Below are 21,216 nucleotides of genomic sequence, written 5' to 3' on the forward strand. Positions count from 1 at the left end.
ACACCCATTGTAATGAATAGAATTACTCTTCATTTATATCACAGTAACAGTTTAAATGATGCCAAGAACAAAATATATCATATATATCTGCTGAACTCTCTATAGGTAACCCCCCCCTCCAATGTTCAGTGTTCCAGAGAGGAATAGGCTACATAAATATTTCTGAGCTACTCATCCAGAAATTGAACAGCTTCAAGATTTTTAATGAAAATATTACAAGAAGACATCCATAATATGAAAATAATGATTTTTAGAAGACTGGGAGTCAGAAATAACACTGCAGCTTGCAGGAAAAAAATTAATTTGATGGTAAACTATATATTATATTGAAGGATACTGAAAGATACATGCAAATTGATCACATCACCACATACCATGACATTATATTAGTATCTTATGGTCATTATATTGGTGTTTCCTGTTAGATACTAAAGTTTAAGATCAGGATATAATGTACTTAGGGAGTAACTTATTTTTGGAACATGACAAAATGAATAGGCCCGAAGTTCACTGAGTTTAATGGGCACATACTACAATTTTTGCCTGTACTAATTGCATAAACATCTAAATATTTCAGTGGAAAAACTGCATTTCTCTCCAAGTGTTCATACTTATAAAAATAGCACTACCAATAATATTTGTGCCCTGCATGTGAAACTTCTCTTTTTTGGGAATTGTTTCTAGATTACTGTGTAAAAGGAAGAAAATGGGAGGTACGGTTTGGAGAGAAAATATACTCCCTATTGCTAAGGTTCTCCTGCTTTAGTCCAGTTTGGATATAATGTGCATCAATAATCACATTCTGCTCTAAGAAACCATGCATAAATATATGAAAGTGAATTTTGATTGCAGTATAACATGTTGCTGCACAGATTGGCCGGCTTCAAATTTGAGACTCTTTAGAACATTTGTGTGTGTGTTCATGAGCAGTCTCAATCTGGCTCCATGTGGACATTCCCTGCAACAATTGCTAGCAAAGTATGACAAATTATGGTGCATTGGCCATTTTCCTGGAAATGGAGATGCAGTCCCTCTCCCCCACCAGTTCAGAGAAAAGGCACCAAGAAGACTTAATTCGCCCTTACTGTCATCTTGCAGCCAAATTCGATCAGCTAACTTACTATTGTAATTTCCTTAGTTTTACTACAGAATTCGATTGATTGAAATCACACAGCAGAAAAGTTCATTCTCTTAAAAAAGCTGCATGAGCGGAAGATCAAGAAAAAATGGCTGTGAACAGTTCTTAAAGGACTTCCTACCTCTCATGTCCTTCTTTTACTGATGTGTGCATCAAAAATCAAATTTCAGCAAAGCCTGGTACAATTCTTTTTCAAAACAGAAAATTGGTCTAATTTTTTCTAGGATCTGCAAAATACTGGTCAAGTCTCTATAAATGGGGCTGACCTTTGTAAGTTTCTGTAATGGCTCCATAAGATGGATCTTCAGAGGGTATGAATCCTTTCCCTTCAGGGCACAGTTCTGTAAACTCAGCTGGGAAGAATCAGAAATGTATCAATGTATCATGACAAGAAATAGATGATGACTTTTCCATAACATTCTCTTTCTCTAACTTTCATTTTATATTATTTATTTTCACTATTGCCCTTCACTGGAAAAATCAGTATTAGCTACATGGGAATTTGGGGAATCTTAACTCTCCCACTCCAGTTTGCCACACCAACCAACCTAAATGCAAGATGGACTGTAGGATTCAGATCATGGAGGGAATGACATAAACTGTGTGGGAGATAGCCAAGTGTCAAATTAAACAAGTTTTACAGTTTTGAGCTCAGTGATTTTTTCTTCGGCCAGCTTTCTGCTGTCAGACGTAATTTAGCTTCCAGTGATTCAAAGCTTATGCTAAGGTAAGAATGTGAACAAGACATTGCTTTTATTTGGGAAAAAACCAGCCTTGGGATCTGAAGAACTGGCACTTTTTCCTTGTGTGATGTACCGTAGCTAGAACTGGGGGGAAAGCCACAATCCACAAACCAAGCTTCAACTTTGGGCCTCCTCAAAACATTTGTGTGTATATGCATAAGTATCAGATCCTGCTGCATCCAGGATCATCAAAAGAAATAATGTGTGCATGATTATATTAAAGGTAAAGGTATCCCCTGTGCAAGCACCGAGTCATGTCTGACCCTTGGGGTGATGCCCTCTAGCGTTTTCATGGCAGACTCAATACGGGGTGGTTTGCCAGTGCCTTCCCCAGTCATTACCATTTACCCCCCAGCAAGCTGGGTACTCATTTTACCGACCTCAGAAGGATGGAAGGCTGAGTTGACCTTGAGCTGCCTGCTGGGATCGAACTCCCAGCCTCATGGGCAGAGCTTCAGACTGCATGACTGCTGCCTTACCACTTTGGGCCACAAGAGGCTCTTATAGATGATTATATTACATCTATCTATAAGACTACATCCATGGCTGAGAAAAATATGGGATGCTTGTGTATATAAAGAAGTTATTAATTTAACCAACATTTTGGGACTATTGTTTATCACTTGTATTTCTCATGTTTATGCTCTTCTGACTGAAGTTTCATTTTTAAGCAAGCTGAACAGGTACAATTATAGTTTATACAAAATACAGTACAATCATAAATTAACATGCCAATTTTTATTCTAATAAACTGAGTAGCTATAGAACAATAGTCTGGCAAATATCCAAATTATTAGGAGAGAACTGTAACATATTTTAAATAAATAAAAGAACATCTGAAATAGGGTAATAAATATAAGGTACTGAATCCTATGGATGCAAGAGTAGAAGGAGTTCACTCAAGAGGATATTTCCTACTTTCCCCAGCTTTGAAAGCTTTCTGCCGAGGGTTAAAGGATTTGGGAAGAAGACAATGTTGTACCTCGCTCATCCATAAGCACAGTAAATGAAAGAGATATATTTTTGCCCAGTTTCCGTTCCTCACTTCAGTTATGGTGCAGCCTATTATTGATCCCATATTATGGTGTTATCAACATTTAAAAACTACCAGAGAATGGAAAATTGATGCTTACGACTTCCAAGCACAGGACATGGGAATATTTCACAGTTGTCACCCCAGCCAGCACCCAAAGTACAGCAGCATTCTTGTTTGGTAACATTGGATGTTAGGACATTATCACAGAAATTTGCATCATTTAAATTGTAGTAACATTCCTTCTTTTCATCAGCCAGTTCCTTGGTGTCCACTGGTACATCTAAACAAAACCAAATGAAAGAAACTACATCATACTTGAAAAATAATGAAAAATTCAGAAATAAAATCTCACAATCCCATGGGCACAAGCTACTATAATTCACTACATGTATCAGCTTATAACTCCCTGGAAGCAATTTGTATGGATTTAATGCTGGGTGATCTATTAACCTTGATTAAGGTGATTAAAAAACCCCATTATAGAACTGAAAGGTCTCATCTCTCTGATTTGTCGTTTCATCCATCCTCTTAAACTTAAAATCTTGTATGTACTATTGTTTTTTGTTTTTTTTTAAGTGTCAGTACTCATATACAAGGCTGTCCCGAATTTAAAATAGTGGTGAGAGTGGACCTGGGAACATTATTTATCTTCATCTTTCCAAATGTGCACCAAACTCTTTTCTTATGGATTCACTGGCAGAGCTACCCACTGGTGAGGGGAAAACCTGACCTAGTAAGAGACCAATTCGTACAAAGCAGGCAACGCTATTTTATAATGTGGAAATCGGCAACCATGTCTTCAGAATAAGTTGTTCTTAAAGTAAAGGAGCAGGGGCTGATGGAAAAATTAGCAGCCCTGTTTGTGAAAAGCACCTTCAGAAAGATCTCAAAAGTTTAATAGTGGTATTTTGCTTTTGGAGGAAGAAATCTCCTACTCTACAAGGAAGAGAGGGAGGAAAACCAGCTGCTGCTACTTCTTTCTCTACTGGGCTCTTCCACTGCTTAGTGGTTAGTTTAGTTTAGTTTTCATTTATATACCGCCACTCATGGCAATTGCCAGTCTGTGGTGGTTTATAATATAAAACATTAAATAATCACAATAAAACCCCATCATTCCCAAATAAAAATTACCAAACAATGAAGAGAACAATAAATGGTGGCATAAACTGCAAAAAGGATCTGGCAGTCCCAGCTCTACTCTTCCAGCCTGGGAGTCCAGGCATAACCTGATCTGGGGCCAAGGGACCAAGCCCTATGAAGATAGGTTGAGAGACTTGGGAATGTTCAGCCTGGAGAAAAGGAGGTTGCGAGGGGACATGATAGCCCTCTTTAAGATAATATAAGTCCAGGAGTTGATCTCAATGCATAGCCAGGGGGGACCCACAGCTGACAACCCAGGTTACCTGCCCAGCCTCAACCAAATGCCTGGAGGAAGAGCTCTGTCTTGCAGGCCCTGCAGAACCTAGGTAGTTCCGTCAGGGCCCTCTGCTCTTCTGGGAGCTTATTCCACCAGGCTGGGGCCAGGACTGAAAAGGCCCTGGCCCTGATCGGGGCCAGGCAAACTTCCTAGAGGCCCGGAACAGCCAGCAGATTCCTACCCACAGAGCGAAGAGTTGTGTGGAGGGGATAAACAGATAAGCAGTCCTTCAGATACGTAGGACTCGTGCTGCGTATAGCCTTAAAGGTCAAAACCAAAAGCTTGAACTTTATCTGGAAGCAAACTGGCAACAAGTGCAGTTGACATAGCACCGGTGGAATATGGGTCCTCAAAGATGTCCACATTTTGTACCAGCTGCAGTTTCTGGGTCAAAGACAAGGGCAGGCCCTCATAGAGAGGCATTTAGCTGCACTGTATGAGTTCAAATCCCCTGGTCCAGATGAAATGCACCCGAGAGTACTCAAAGAACTTTCCATAGAACTTGCACAGCCCTTGTCCATCATCTTCGGAACCTCTTTAAGGACTGGAGTTGTCCCGGAGGACTGGAAGAGAGCAAACATTATTCTGATCTTCAAAAAAGGGAGGAAGGATGACCCAGGAAACTACAGACCAGTGAGTCTGACCTCTGTTGTGGGGAGAATAATGGAGTAGATATTAAAGGGAGCGATCTGCAAACATCTGGAGGACAATTTGGTGATCCAAGGAAGTCAGCATGGATTTGTCTCCAACAGGTCCTGCCAGACCAACCTAGTTTCCTTTTTTGACCAAGTAACAGGTTTGCTGGATCAGGGAAATTCGGTTGATGTCATTTACTTGGATTTTAGTAAAGCTTTTGACAAGGTTCCCCATGATGTTCTGATGGATAAGTTGAAGGACTGCAATCTGGATTTTCAGATAGTTAGGTGGATAGGGAATTGGTTAGAGAACCGCACTCAAAGAGTTGTTGTCAATGGTGTTTCATCAGACTGGAGAGAGGTGAGTAGCGGGGTACTTCAGGGCTCGGTGCTTGGTCCGGTACTTTTTAACATATTTATTAATGATCTAGATGAGGGGGTGGAGGGACTACTCATCAAGTTTGCAGATGACACCAAATTGGGAGGACTGGCAAATACTCCGGAAGATAGAGTTCAACGAGATCTGAACACAATGGAAAAATGGGCAAATGAGAACAAGATGCAATTTAATAAAGATAAGTGTAAAGTTCTGCATCTGGGTCAGAAAAATGAAAAGCATGCCTACTGGATGGGGGATACGCTTCTAGGTAACACTGTGTGTGAACGAGACCTTGGGGTACTTGTGGATTGTAAACTAAACATGAGCAGGCAGTGTGATGCAGCGGTAAAAAAGGCAAATGCCATTTTGGGCTGTATCAACAGGGGCATCACATCAAAATCACAAGATGTCATAGTCCTATTGTATACGGCACTGGTCAGACCACACCTGGAGTACTGTGTGCAGTTCTGGAGGCCTCACTTCAAGAAGGACGTAGATAAAATTGAAAGGGTACAGAGGAGAGCGACAAAGATGATCTGGGGCCAAGGGACCAAGCCCTATGAGGATAGGTTGAGGGACTTGGGAATGTTCAGCCTGGAGAAAAGGAGGTTGAGAGGGGACATGATAGCCCTCTTTAAGTATTTGAAAGGTTGCCACTTGGAGGAGGGCAGGATGCTGTTTCTGTTGGCTGCAGAGGAGAGGACACGCAGTAATGGGTTTAAACTTCAAGTACAACGATATAGGCTAGATATCAGGAAAAAAATTTTCACAGTCAGAGTAGTTCAGCAGTGGAATAGGCTGCCTAAGGAGGTGGTGAGCTCCCCCTCACTGGCAGTCTTCAAGCAAAGGTTGGATACACACTTTTCTTGGATGCTTTAGGATGCTTTGGGCTGATCCTGCGTTGAGCAGGGGGTTGGACTAGATGGCCTGTATGGCCCCTTCCAACTCTATGATTCTATGATTCTATAGAGAGAGTTACGGAAGTCTAATCTAGAAGTGACCGTTGCATAAATCACTGTGGCCAAATGTTCTGAGAACAGGTAGGGCGCTAGTAGCTGCGCTTGGAGCAGATGGAGAAATGATGTTCGGGCTACCTTCATGATCTGAGCTTCCATGGAAAGTGAGGCATCAAAGATCAACCCCAAGTTCCTGGCAGTCAGTGCAGGTGTTAGTTGCACCCCATCTAGGCATGGGAAACATGCTGCCTGTTTCTGCCCCTTTCTACCCAGCCACAGGACCTCCATCTTGGAGGGGTTGAGTTTCAGACGACATTGCCTGAGCCATCTAGCCACTGCTTCCAAACAACTGGCAAATGTTTCTGGAGGGGAGTCCAGCCATCCATCCATTAGGAGGCAGAGCTGCATGTCATCCACATATTGGTGACATCCCAGCCCAAAGCCCTGGACCAGCTGGGCTAGAGGATGCACATAGATGTTAAAAAGTGTGGGGGAGAGTATCACCCCCTGTGGTATCCCACATGGGAGCACCCTACATGGGGGCAGTAGTTGCTCCTTGTCTGCTTGGGGTCATGGCAGCTCTCTCATTACCTATCCTGCCTTCTCTGTTTGGCCTCTTCTCCTGCTCCTTTTTCTCATTCCACCTCACCACAAAGGAGGAAAGATGAATAGACGACTGCCAACCATTTATCTATTGCTGATCCCCAGATCTGGCCTCTTCCACCAAGAGCTCTTCCACTGCTGCTGCTAGACTTTGTGCCCAACAGGCCCATGGAGAAGTTGAAGCTCTTTGCCCACCTGAGCCAACAGTGATTCATCTGATGTAAGTTGCCTGGCCTCTAACCACCTGTCCATCTCTGCAAAAGAGCAGACAGTTTCCCATCCAAGCAGCTTGCAGGAAGCTGATGGCTGGGCTTTTTCTTCCCATCCAACTCAGGCAGGGCAGGTAAGCTCACAAGCACTCAAGTCCATGACCAGCACCTACAGCAGCTCAAATCATGCTGCAGCCAGGTCTGTGTGTCAGCTCTGGCTGTGGTGGCTCAGGTTCCTTGCCTTGGTAACCTTGTGCATGCCTACACTGATGTAGTTCCTTCTACCTCCTTCTATCTTTCTCTGGCTGAGTGGGGTGAGCTGAGTACAAGGATCAAGACTTGACAGAGCCACCCTCCACCCTCTATCAAAACAAAAGCAGTGGAAATTTCCCATACCACCTTTAATTGTGGTTTCATCATACTGAATTTAATCACAATTAACAAATACTCACCAGGCAGTTCGTAACCAGCAGTTGCTCCTTAACTCTGGGTTGTATCAAACCATAGAATCATAGAGTTGGAAGGGGCCATACAGGCCATCTAGTCCAATCCCCTGCTCTACGCAGGATCAGCCCTAAGCATCCTAAAGCATCCAAGAAAAGTGTGTATCCAACCTTTGCTTGAAGACTGCCAGTGAGGGGGAGTTCACCACCTCCTTAGGCAGCCTATTCCACTGCTGAACTACTCTGACTGTGAAATTTCCCCCCCTGATATCTAGCCTATATCGTTGTACTTGTAGTTTAAACCCATTACTGCGTGTCCTCTCCTCTGCAGCCAACAGAAACAGCATCCTGCCCTCCTCCAAGTGGCAACCTTTCAAATACTTAAAGAGGGCTATCATGTCCCCTCTCAACCTCCTTTTCTCCAGGCTGAACATTCCCAAGTCCCTCAACCTATCTTCATAGGGCTTGGTCCCTTGGCCCCAGATCATCTTCATCGCTCTCCTCTGTACCCTTTCAATTTTATCTATGTCCTTCTTGAAGTGATGCCTCCAGAACTGCACACAGTACTCCAGGTGTGGTCTGACCAGTGCCGTATACAATGGGACTATGACATCTTGTGATTTTGATGTGATGCCCCTGTTGATACAGCCCAAAATGGCATTCGTCTGAATAAATGGAAACTTGGTTAACACTAACTGTGGTTAACTTTAGTACTGATGTAATTTCAACGAAGACCAGTCCAAGAAATTTGCAAAAGAAAATGTAACTGGTTGGAGGACATGAACTTAGTAATGTATTATTTATTGTATTTATCTATCCATATGTATTTTGCTGTACCTTGAATGATCAAAGAATATGACAATTCTAGTCATCTGATTTACACTTCAAAATCAGCAGGTTTCCATTTATCTGACTGACACAGAACAGAACTGCTCTAGAAAACTGGGCTCCCTCAGAGATAGGAAAACAAACTACCAATGTATATCTTTAAGGTCCTAGAATTATGGGTCTGCATAAGTGAGGTACTTCATGAAACTTTATTGCTTTAAGCTGCTTTTAATAAGTGTTGATAAATATTTTTGGGTACTTATGTCTACTAAATATCTTACTGATGTAGTGCATAAAATATTTCCAGCTAAACTAAGGTGTTTGTTTTTAACTGTTATCCAACATTCAGAATTTGCACTCTTCAAGATAATGCATGTTTGTTTCGGTGGATACAAACTGGCAGACATATTTATTCAAATTTAGCACACTTACAACACATTTTTTTCCTTTAATATTTTGCCAAGGTCAATAAGTGTACTGTAGGGAAAACACCCAGCTGAGTGCTATTTTATTTTTGTTAGTCTAGTCTGTGGTCTCTCCTCATCAGATAATTACAGTTTTCCATAAAGTGCTGAATTTCATAAACTTCAGTGGTTTTGTGGTAATAGCCATTGCCCGACAAAAAACAAACCAAGACTATCAAGTGTCAGAGAAATACAGCTGAACTAAACCAGTTCTCCCAAGGTGAGAGAAAGCGCAATACCTTAGCCACCAAAGAACACATTTTCATTGGATGTAGGCCATACGTCCAAAGGACCTAGAGCCAGAACCTTGAAGAGCAAAACCCCACCAACCACTAGAAAGCACCACAAACCACAGCAGTTTTGACACCATTTTCCAAGGAAAGACGTTCAGAAACTAGTTTACAAGGCAGGGGATACAAACTGCTTTGTTTAGTGCCACCTTAAAAATGCGTGGCATGAGCTGTGCGGTAGCAGCTCCCTTTGTCAGATGTATGAAGTGGTCACATAAGAGAGTAGGTATATACACTGTGCGTACAGAGAGGTTAAGAACAAAAATTATTTTTGACAAAGGGTGACTGAAGGGTAAGCAATGTCACAGACAGCAGTCATGCATGTCACACACAGTGTTATGAGAAATATAAATAATCACAGAATGCAGTCAAATGAGCAGAACATCCAAGCAGCGTGGATAGAACTTGCTGTATCAGATGGGTGCAGCTACCTCTATAGAATTTGACACTCATTGTTGAGAGTGTGTAATCCTATTTTATATTTAAATGTCTCCTCACATTATCTGTCCAAAAGTTTTTAAAGAACTGTTTACACAGCTGTGACTGAGGTTTAGTCATGAATGTTTGAAAATGAAGAAAGACAAACTTTTAGAAAGAACTGTACAAAGACTGATGTAGATCTACATGGTTATGATGTCTTTCACATTATTAGCTTCTTAAATACACAGACTGTTTTGTAAGATGTTTGCTTTTTAGTATACATCTTCTGTGAAAAAATAGAATAATACATCTGTATTCCTTTGTAACTGTGGAACTGGGTTGTATCTTAAACAATTAAAATAGATGTATTGCTAGTGTTGTTGGTATGGATCATGGAATGGTGACATCTGTAGGCATGTGACATATGTGAAGGAAGGTATTTCATTACAGAGACACTTCTTTCCTCACAGATCTCTTGCTTTTTTGCCTTACAGGTATTCCTTAAACTATACAAAAGTGATCTGCTCTTGGAAGAGAAGTGAGAGGTGCAAAATTGATAGGGTCAATCTAACAGTAAGAGGACCTTAAGTAGTTAGGATTCTTTGGGCCTTTATTTAGTATGCATTATAATTCTAGAGCTTATTTTTGTATTTTTGTGCATTGATTTTATACATCACATAAAAGAGTGTGATGGAGAAATTCTAAGCTAAGTCTACTCAGAAATAAATTCTACTGAGTTCAAAAAGACTTACTCCCAAGTCAGTGTGGACAAAGTATCCTATACCAATTTCACATGGCGGCAGTCGCTCTGGCTTGCCGTCAATGCATTGTGATGAAGCAGCATGCTCCACCGCTTCCTGCATCCCCATGGGGGACCAATTTCAGTGGTGGACCCCGTCTGCCCCAGATTTCTACATCCCCATGGATACAGCCAGAATGGAAAGGTTCCGCCATATGGAGGAGTGGGATTTTTCTTTTATATGCACAAAGGTGAGATTGCATAGCAATGCAATCCCATCTTTGTGCAAAGAAAAAATGCCCCATTTGGCCCCATGGCACTGTGAAGCACCACAGAGCCAAATGGGGTACTTCGTGTCCCTGCTGGGAGTAGCCCAGCATAACCCCTGATGTTGCTCGTGGCAACCCCTGATGGCTCTCTTTGAGGCCATTTCCTTCCCACGGAGCAATGGAGGCCCTAAAATGGGCCAGGCCCAAGATGGGGATGGGCCAAAATCATGTGACAATGAAGATTAGCCGTGCTGCCAAACAGGCGTCGGACTGGCCTTTTCTACCCATGCAGAATCGGTACTAGAAATGAACCTATTTTTTAAACGTCTAAATACACACAAATAGCAGGTGAATTGCAGTAATATATATACTGGCAATGGTCCAATTAATACATAAAACTGGAGTGAAAGAGCATCAAATTCTATCACATTCAAATTTGTAACAGAAATGAATCAATTTCCCCCCAAAATACTAACAAGCAAAATGTACCAGAGACTAAATAAGTCTGTAAATAAACTAACATACATTAAAACTATCTTAATTTTCACAATGACTACATGTTCACCCTTCTCTCCACATTTTGACAGACTAAAATATGTTCTGTTATCCAGCTTCTGCATTTGAGGCCAGTGGAATGTTACCTGGTGAGGAACGGAAGCGACACTGTCCGGTCATTGGGTCGTACTCTTGATTTTCATCAGAACACAGACACAGGAAGGAGCCTTCTACATTTTCACACAGGGCTTCTCCACACACCCCGCTTAGCATTTCACATTCATTCACATCTGGAAAATGAAGCACAGTAGCGATTCAGAAATTTTAATTAACAACAGGGGTTTACTGTCCCTGAAGCCCACATACCAGTATTTTTAGCTGAAAACTATCATTTAGGACAGTGGTCCCCAACCATTTTATCACCAGGGACCACTCAACGCTTGACAATTTTACTGAGACCCGGTGTGGGGGGGTAGTTTACTCCTCTACTCTCAACCACTGCCCTAACGCTCTCTGATCGCTATGGTAATGTTTAAACATCCCTTCAAAATAAGATACAGACGCGCCACAACAATGAACATAAGGAACATTCTATTTTCATGGAAATTTTAACTCATGACAATGACAAATCAATGGGAACCCTGAGCTTGTTTCTCTGCAACGAGATAGTCCCATGTGGGAGTGATGGGAGACAATGACACCCAAAGTGTGTTGTAAAGGGCCGGGGGGGGGGTGAACTAAAGGGCTGGGGGGGGGAGAAGGCATCCTTTGTGGCCCACCTCCAATTAGTCGACGGACCACATGTGGTCCGCAGCCCACAGGTTGGGGATCGCTAATTTAGGATTTTTGAAAAAGAAAATACATCTAATTATGTAGACCTAAGATAAAGATACTTAAAAACACACAAAATGCAGGCAATGGTTGAAAAGTTACACTTTGAATGGAACTGGAAACCACTTGTGTGACAACACAAAAGATGGAATACACTCTGCCATATTCGTATCAACTATATTAATTATGTGCTTGCATTACACTTATTTGTCCATAATATTCATTGTTATGGAGCATTAGTGTAAAGTAAGCTGGAATCCATTAGATTAAATGTCTATGTGATACTATTCATTCTTGGGTGTTCTCTGCATCTCTGTAAAAGCACTACTTAGCAGAAATGGACACAAACAGGGAAAATGTGGTCCATTTTGGTTTGTAGTATGGCCAGTTCATGAGCCATGAACCACTAAAAAGCTTTAAAAGTCAAGTTAAACAGTGAGGTTTGTGAGGTGGTTGAAAGCCTCACCATGTGCTAGAGACTTGCAGGGAACCTCTGACTAACTCTCTTCTACCTACCCTCCATGTTTAGTGAGGATTGGATTTATGGGGTCTCAGCTATACCCCCTCAAAGAAGGACCCCAAGAAAATATTTTCTGGGAAAATCACAGCCTCATGTTCAGGAGTGTATAGGGATCTTTCCAGAGGGTTTGAAGGAGGTGATGGTCCGTGACCCAGCCAGCTACCATCCCTTGTCACATCTTACATTCCTGGGGATGGTGGTTGAGTGAGTGGTTGTAGACCAGCTGCTAATATATCTGAAAGAAACTTCAATCTTTGATCCATTCCAGTTGGGCTTCTGTCCTGGCCACAGGGTGGAGATGGCCCTGATTGCTCTGAAGGTTGCTCTCCAGAGACAGCTGGACCGAGGTGGGTCAGCACTGCTCATATTACTAGATCTTATGGCAGTGTTTGACATGATAGAACATGGGCTTCTTGCTCACTGCCTCATTGACATGGAGATACAGGGGATATCCCATCAGTGAGTTATCTCCTTGGGGCTGAGGACAAAGGGTCACAATTGGGGAAAATCACTTGCAACTCTGCCAGCTCCAGTGTGGGGTTCTGCAGGGGGTGGTTCTCTCCCCAACATCATTTAACATCTTTATGCACCCTCTTGCCCGACTGATCCAGAGCTATGCACTTGGATGTCACCAATATGCAACTCTATCTCCTGATGGATGGTCAACCACATGAATCTGGACCCCTCAAAGTTGTAGGTTCTGTGGCTGAAGAGGAAAGGACCAGATCTAGAAGCTGAAGAGGAAAGGACCAGATCTGAGTTCCCAGGGGACATCAGGGCCCTGTTGGAACTGATACAGTTCCGCAGAGTCTGCAAGATGCCATTTGAGGCCAGTTTGGGCAATCATATAATCTGAACATCAATGGGCATCCACTGCACTCCATCCCTGCTCATTTCACCTTCAAATTAGAAGGACACAACTATATATTTAATCTGACTGGCCTAGCCTCATAGATCTGACAGACAGGTTTGGTAACTATTAATAATGAATTGTTGATTTAATCTTATTTTAACTGTATTTATACTAATCTATTCTAATACCAATGGATATAAATTGCCCTGTGATGATTGATTTCATAGGGGTGGTCTATAAATGTAAATAATAAAGAAATATTGAAATACATATCTAAGTAACCTCTGCTATGGCTATGGAAAATAGCCTGACCAAGTCTGTGCATGTGTATTAATCCTGCTTGAACTGTCATAACTCTTAATATTAAATTAATGTTTTCTGTTTCTTTATACTGTATACAAGTTTGGACTTGTCACTAAAAAGAAGGTAAATTATTAAGCAACAGGGTGGTATGAAAATAAAATTATTTATATTCAAACAAACAAATAGCCAGCCTTTGGAGTTCATTCCAAGCTCAAGTCGCGGCTTGGAGAAGCCATTTAAAGGGACCATGATCCCTTTAAACACCCTTCCCCCCTTCCACTGCAAACAATGGAGGAGTGGGGGCACTTACTTTAAGGTTGATGAGGAAGAAATTGAAATTGTTAAATACTTTCTATTCCTTGGCTCAATCATCAACCAAAGGGGAGACGGCAATGAGGAAATCAGAAGGAGTTGAGGCCAGGAAGGACATTTATGAAGAAACCAAAAAAGATCCATAAGTGGAAGAACGTGTTGCTAGCGACAAAAATCAAGATAATTTATATTTACTATGTATGAGTATGAAATCTGGACAATAAAAAAGCTGACCATAAGAAGATTGATCTATTTGAAATGTGGTGTTAGAAGAATATTTTACAGATACCATGGATTGTCAAAAATGACCAAAGACCGGGTTCAAAAAATCAAACCTGAACTCTCCCTGGAGGCTATTGTACTCTACCAACTGCTATGCAGAATCAGTCCCTAGGAGCCAATCATCAAGCTTTGGGAAGATGTTGCATCCCTTTAACCTTAAATGAGCAACAATAGTGGCTAAACACTATGACTGATTATGCATGGGCTGGAATGCCCAAGATGGGGACAACAGGGCTTCGGGTAAAATCCCCAATTATGCCTGATGTTGCCACCATCCCGGGCACACTCGAACCCTGGCCTGACCCAGGCCTTTGGAAGGCCTGCGTTCCTGGGTCTGCCATGGGCACCGGCTAGTGCTGGGTCGGGCTAGCCCAGTGCATAATCGGAGGAGCGGGGCCTTTGGGCCCCATTCCTCCTCGGATCTACGGCATCATCGGATCTACGCCTCTCGCCCCTGCAAGCTCCGCTGCTCCACAGAGCTGACAGGGGCATCCCCTTACGCTTACCATAGTGGGAGAGCAGCATGCTGCTCCCCACCATCGTGCAGTGGGGGTCTCATGCACCCACTCCCCCCCTGCCACTACTGCAGCCACCATGGAGCACTCCCAGTGCTTCCGGCCCCACGTTGCGTTGGGGCGGCTAGCATATGCCGGGGGAACAGCGGAAACCCGGTGTGGCTGCCGCCATGCATAATACGTCCATGTGAATATCCTGGGGGACTGTAGGCAAACAAAAAGGGAGCACAGCACAGTGGAAAACCGCAAAACTACACCTGAATCTTAAAAACCTCCTATATGCAGGATGAATAGAATATGAAAGTATGCATCTTTTAAGTCAATTACAATTGTCCAGTTGTTAGGCTTTAATAATCGCAAGAACAAGAGAAACCTGCAAACATTTACACGTAGTAAATCCAAAATGGACCTCACCCCATCATTTTTGTCAACAGTAACCATACATGAAAAAAAAAAACCCAACAGAAAATTGGAATTCTGGCACCTTCTCTATTGTTGTCAATGAGAGATTCAAGAGAAGAGAGCTTGGGTGATGGGTTCATACACTCTCTGTAGGAAGAGGAGAAGTGAATTCTACTCTGTAACCATCCTTTACAATATCAAAAATCCACTGTAAGTAAGTAAGAGGCTAATCTATCCCCAGATTTGATGGCTACAGCTAGAAACCCATCTTCTGGTTCTGCAAGACATCTTTCTAGAAGGAAGTATAAGCAGAAGACCTTGAATACCCTTATTTGAAAAATTGTTTAGGTGCTTTTAGAATACCCTTATTTGAAAAATGGTTTAGAAGAAGAAGAAGAAGAAGAAGAAGAAGAAGAGTTGGTTCTTATATGCCGCTTTTCCCTACCTGAAGGAGGCTCAAAGAGGCTTACAGTCGCCTTCCCATTCCTCTCCTGCCAAATATTATTTGGCAGGTGCTTCCATATATTATTTGTCCATTTTTACATTGGTACCCCACTCTTCTGTAGAAACGTAGGGTAGCTTACAAGAATTTAAAATATACAACAATTATTATATAGGCTTTAAAATTTATAATTAAAATTTAAATCAATCCCATTTATTCAACCATCAAACCCCTCCTCTTTATGGAAGCTAGATGGTAATAGAACTGTGAGGGACCATATAAGAGAAATTGTTTGGGGTGGACTTTCAAGCAGGGAGTCCAGCATCCTGATATTTTTCTAGGCCTCACCATAGGCCTGGTGGAACAGCTCTGGCTTTAAAGGCCCCATGGAACTGATTAAGGTCTCACAGGGCCCTGATCTCATCAGGTAGAGTATTCCACCATGCCAGAGTCAGGGCTGAAATGGGTGAGGCCAATTTCACCTGAGCAAGTTTTGACTGCTATATCTTAACACTCTTTGGGAGGAGCACTGGAAGAGATGGTCCTGTAGACATGAGCGTCCTAGACCATTTAGGGTTTTAACAGTTAGCACCAAAACTTTGAACCTGATCCAGCCTCCAGTCTGGAGACAGTGCAGCTGGGACAGCCGATCCTGCGTTGAGCAGGGGATTGGACTAGAAGGCCTGTATGGCCAACTCTATGATTCTATGATTCTACCCTGCTTTTTACTACCCAAAGGAGTCTCAAAATAGCTTACAATCACCTTCTCTTCCTCTCCCCACAACAGACACCATGTGAAGCTGAGACAACTGAGACAACTGTGACTGACCCAATTTCACCCAGCATGCAAGGCAGTATCCACAGAGTGCTTGCTAGCATTTACTGTTTCGACAGCTGTATAGCTTCAGTTTGGAAAACCTTCACCAATGGCCTCTTATCTGCTGGCAACAATAAACAGGATTATACACTCCCAAAGTAATAATTAGTATTTGGCCACTATTGTTTGATAGTTTGCAATGTTGAATAATAGAGCTGCAGAAGAGTAGAGCTTCCTGTCCAGGCCCTCTAATTTTCTTCCTTACGTGGGGGCAGGATGGTATTCCTGCTATCCCTTGGGCTGCATCTCTTCTGTAACCAATGACGAAGGAGGAGGGTAGGTAGAAAGGTAGTTATAGGCCTTTTTTTAACTTCATAAAAATGTCCAACCCTCCTTGATGTTGTTTGAATGGAAGCAGATCTTTGCCAGATGTCTTAGTTCTTCTAAGCCCTCTAGTATGGGAAAGATGATGATTTTTGGAGAGTTGGAATATAGCTGGCTTAAAATTTTATCTTTCATCTTATGCTCAGTAGTGGTAATTTAATGGTTTTACCATTCTTACCATCTGTTCTCCATACATCCTTACATCTTCAGTAGGATAAGCAGTATCTTTCAGTAGGATAGGGGGTTGGACTAGATGGCCTGTATGGCCCCTTCCAACTCTATGATTCTGTGAAGATTGCTCACTGAACAGTTTGTCCAGGCTTGGATCTGATGCCTCTGACCCCTTGGATTCCACTGCCCATTCTGTTTGATGATAGGTCTATGAGACTTTGTCCTATATGGCATGTCAACCAAGGGGGGGGGGGCTAGGTAGTCTGGGAATAATATTCAAATTCCCTTTGCTTGAATACATTGTCTTCCCAGGAGCCCCCAAACCCAGAATATCAGTGGTTGCATATGCTCCAGTTCCAACAGATGGAACAACTGTCTCAGTGTGATATCCGATTCAACTTCACCCTCTGGTACCAAAGTGATTTCAGATTTGTATGTTGTAGATTTTTCCATGAAAGGTTACATCAGTTCTGGCACAGCAATTGGAACTAATTGCTAGACAGCCTGTTTACGTTTATCCTTGTTCTTAGTTCTAGCTTTCTTAGCTGACAGTTCCAAGGATGCCATCTTAGAATGGGGTGACCTTGAGCTTGATTGGATTTGTTGAGATGTTGACCCTGTATGGTGGAGTCAAGTGGGTTGAATCAGACTTTGGAACTTCAGCAGATTTCTGGAGATCCAACTTTGCAGTGGGCTCAGAAACCTTGAGCTTTTTCTCTCACAAGGCTATGTTGAGTTTGCTAGGGCAATCTCTCCTCACCTTGGGGATACATTTTTGGCCCATCTTACATGCGGCAAAAGGCAATGATCATGTTTATCAGTCTGGGTCATCTTAGAACATCACCTGATGTACTTTTAAAATAAAGCCTTCTGGACCATAATCATAACCAAATCCAAATACCAACAAAGAACAGAGAGAGCTCAAAAGAACAACCTGTTCTTTCGGTGGCAAACGAAAAACTGAAGGTGGGAGTACTGCTGTCAGAAGCACATGCTTGCTGGGGGCTTTGGTTCTGGCATACAGCTCCCCCTAGATACATTTTAGTTATAAAACCTCTCCGATGACAGGCAGGCAGAAGACTGATGATGAACAACCTATTTCCTGCCTCCAGGAAACACGGAGAGGACAGTACCCAGACATCTCAGAATGTCCTCCTCACTTCAAGTGAAAAAGACAGAAACGAGTACTGTACTACATATTTAAAACAATAGTTAAAACCAGCCCAGAGGCCATTTTCAAAAAGGGAAATGATATGGGTGGCCAAATCCATCCCTCTCTTCCTGTCAGCTTTGTGGGATCAAAACTCCATATTATGAGTTCAAGACACAGAGCTGCAGCTTTGTATATAGTTTGGCCCTCACTCACTGACTTCAACAGGCATTGTATGTCTTTATTCCAAATCTGCTTCACATGACAATTGCCATTTTACAGTGTACAAAATTCCATTTTGAGAACAAATTCTTGCAAAAACATTCAGTCTTACTGGGTATATGTGTTTTGGCATTCTGCCTTAGAATGGCTCAACACCTTCTTCTGATTTCCTTTTAAGATGTACATTTGGTTTCAATTTGATCAACAGCATTTTCCATAGCAGTTCCCACCCTGCTGAACTGCCTTCTGGAGGGACTGCAAAGGGTGCTTTCTCTGAGGAGATTTTGAAAATGGTCTAAGGCCTCTCTTTTTCAGCAAGCCTTTGTTGTAGTCCTTAATCTGGTCTGTTGTTAAAGTAGAGGGTGAGCAGTTTTTTTTTATTTTTTTAGATTTTTGGTGAACTTTTTGAAAAAATTCAGAGCTATGGCGGTAGCTTTTTGGGATACAAGCTGAATTTAGGTAGAGTAATGGTTCTTTTAAAACGGGGTTTCATGTATTCAAAGGATTCACATGTTCAGAGAAAGAAATTGAATTTAATATATTTAACTCTGTCACATAGAGGCAGTCTCTTTGTTCATCAACATTTCCTGTGGAGAACTGGTCAGACTACCCTTGAAAGACATGCAGTACCCTTGCAGAAATGCAATCCTTCCTGAAATTGCCAGTTTAATTGGCCTTTTCTTTCTTTCTTTTTTTTTACTTAGAAGAGGATGCTTTGTTCTAGTGCATGACTGGCACTGCTCTAATGATCAAAGGACTGAAACTATAGTTATGTTAGTGCAGTGGAATGTTTTAATGTTTAGGAAAAAGAGCTCTCTTTCGCACTCACTAACAAATGCTTGTGCAAGCCGCCCGTGCCTTGGATGGAACTGTTCCAAAAGGAGGGTGGGGAAACACTAGATTCCAACTTTTTAAAATGAACATAGGATTTCAGACACTTGTAAACTTGCCCGCTGCTTAGAATTTCTACCTAAGCAAAGCAGTTATGAGAGGCATCTGTTCCACGTCTGGGTGTCACACAGCTTAATTGTAGGATGATGGGCTGCAAGAGGCTCAGGAGGGATCAAGATTCCACCAGGGCAATCACGAGACCAGACCTGAATAGTATTCTCAGCAATGTCCTTTATTATCCTGACAGACTGTGGTCAAGTCCACTCAGCTGCTACTATGGTCAGTGATTCCCTTTTTCTCCACTCTCAGGTGTGCCATATATATCACAGCCTTAAATCCCACCCCAGCAATTGGCTCCTCCCTCTGCCCTCATTCCTGTTGTTCCACAAGCCACCCAAGCCCTCTCACGTCTAGTGGCAAACTCTCCCTACTTAGAGCTGTCAATAGAATGATTCAGCCTCACTCCAGCCTTGCTCCACACCCTCCTGATATGCACGTCTCTGGCTGGCCCCAGGATTTAACCCGCCAGGTTCACTGGCTGGCCCCATTATCTGGCCAGTGCCCTCGTGGTTCTTGGCCCACTGGCCCACCCAGCCCATTTGTCACAGCATTCACTTGCTTTTAAAATTTTCTTTTACTGTTTTGATGTTATTTTTGTCTGCTTCTTTGTACAATAAGCCAACTTTATTTCATAACAGTATTCTGTAGAATGATAGCAGTTTTGCACAAACACTTTTTGAAAGAGCTTTCCTGGATTCCTTGGTCACATGCACTTTCCTGACTTTAGCTGAGGCAGACAGCATGGCCCCAGCCCTGAAAAATATGATTTGTGCTTATTTTAAGGCATCCCAGTCACCTCAAGAAACAACTTTGATAACAGCAGTTACAAAGAAATGCCTGTTACCAGATTAAATAGCTAAACACACCTGAATGGAATGATTTCCTTCCATGAATAGGTAATACAATGATAAAGTCTTTGTACTGCCTGGATAGGGTTTAAAAACTTGATTTACAAATCTAATGTTGAGATTCCCTGGGTGCTGAATTCAGCATTAAATTTGATATCTTTGTGGTGTGATCATGGAACAGATGTGGCAATTATGGATCAGTATAAGTTTTGCATTCAACCGAGATTCCGAAAAATGTAACTGCTACAACTTGTTGTATGGTAGGAAAAAAACTGATAAAACCCTTAGAAATAACTTTTAAGAGACCACGATTTTACTGCTCTTTTTAGCTATATCATCTCCCTTTCAATATCCAGTGTTATTCTCAAGTTCACCCTGCCATCAGGACTAACTTTTTGGAGGGCACAGGCGAGGCTGGTTCTTTGTCCAGGGCAGACAAGTGATTGCTTGGACCACCAGATGGGAGAGCACCTTTGCCAGAAAGATTTTCTGTTGGAAAAGCCTTCATGTCTCTTTTCTGAAGACAAAAATAATGAACTGGGAGGGGTGGGTCCCAGTGAAGAAACAAATATAGAAAAATACAGACACACTGGGAAACCAATATGGCAATAAAATATCTAAATTGGAGTTGTCTCTCTTCAGTAATTCTTTTATTCTTATTTCACACAAGTCCTGATGTATTTAGCCGTACAGCTTTATCAAGGGACAGTTTTTATATTTAAGGACCAACTTCAACTTATTAAGGAATCTCTTGATAGACTATAAGGTCATACAACAGCTAAACTTAGCTTATGGTGCTTTTCTGAAGACAGCAGAGATCCAACATAGGAAATGGTAACAGCTTTGCTGTTTTGGTGCGGCCCCTCCAGAGCCGAGCCAAGTCAAGGCCATGAGCACTGAGGCTTCACCCCTCTGGTCTGGCAGCCTGCCTAATCCCTACCCTAGCACATCAGCGCCAAGACGCTGAATCACAAACTTTTATTAATCTGCAATTATATCAAATTCAATAAGAAAGCATAGTTTAACATATAAACAAAACCTGGAATTCGGTCACTTTAAACTATGTGTATGACTTTATATCTGGCAAACAGAAATATCACTATTATATTCTTGTTCTATTATTTTATTAAATGACATGCTTTTATTAAA

At 42.1% G+C, this 21,216-nt stretch overlaps 1 protein-coding gene across 12 annotated transcripts in view; it reads right to left on the reverse strand.

Annotated features, from left to right (window-relative positions):
* The window catches only part of LTBP1 (latent transforming growth factor beta binding protein 1), a 276,190-nt gene that overhangs the window by 35,598 nt on the left and 219,376 nt on the right, over positions 1 to 21,216 (reverse strand). For all 12 annotated transcript variants that reach the window (XM_077343424.1, XM_077343401.1, XM_077343391.1 and 9 more), the window contains 3 exons: positions 11,211 to 11,354; positions 3,015 to 3,197; positions 1,405 to 1,491 (listed from right to left, as the gene is read on the reverse strand). In XM_077343424.1, the coding sequence (XP_077199539.1) occupies positions 1,405 to 1,491; positions 3,015 to 3,197; positions 11,211 to 11,354 (414 nt within the window). The remainder of the gene's footprint in view (positions 1 to 1,404; positions 1,492 to 3,014; positions 3,198 to 11,210; positions 11,355 to 21,216) is intronic.

Source organism: Paroedura picta, chromosome 1 (genome assembly GCF_049243985.1).
Source record: "Paroedura picta isolate Pp20150507F chromosome 1, Ppicta_v3.0, whole genome shotgun sequence".
NCBI lineage: Eukaryota > Metazoa > Chordata > Lepidosauria > Squamata > Gekkonidae > Paroedura > Paroedura picta.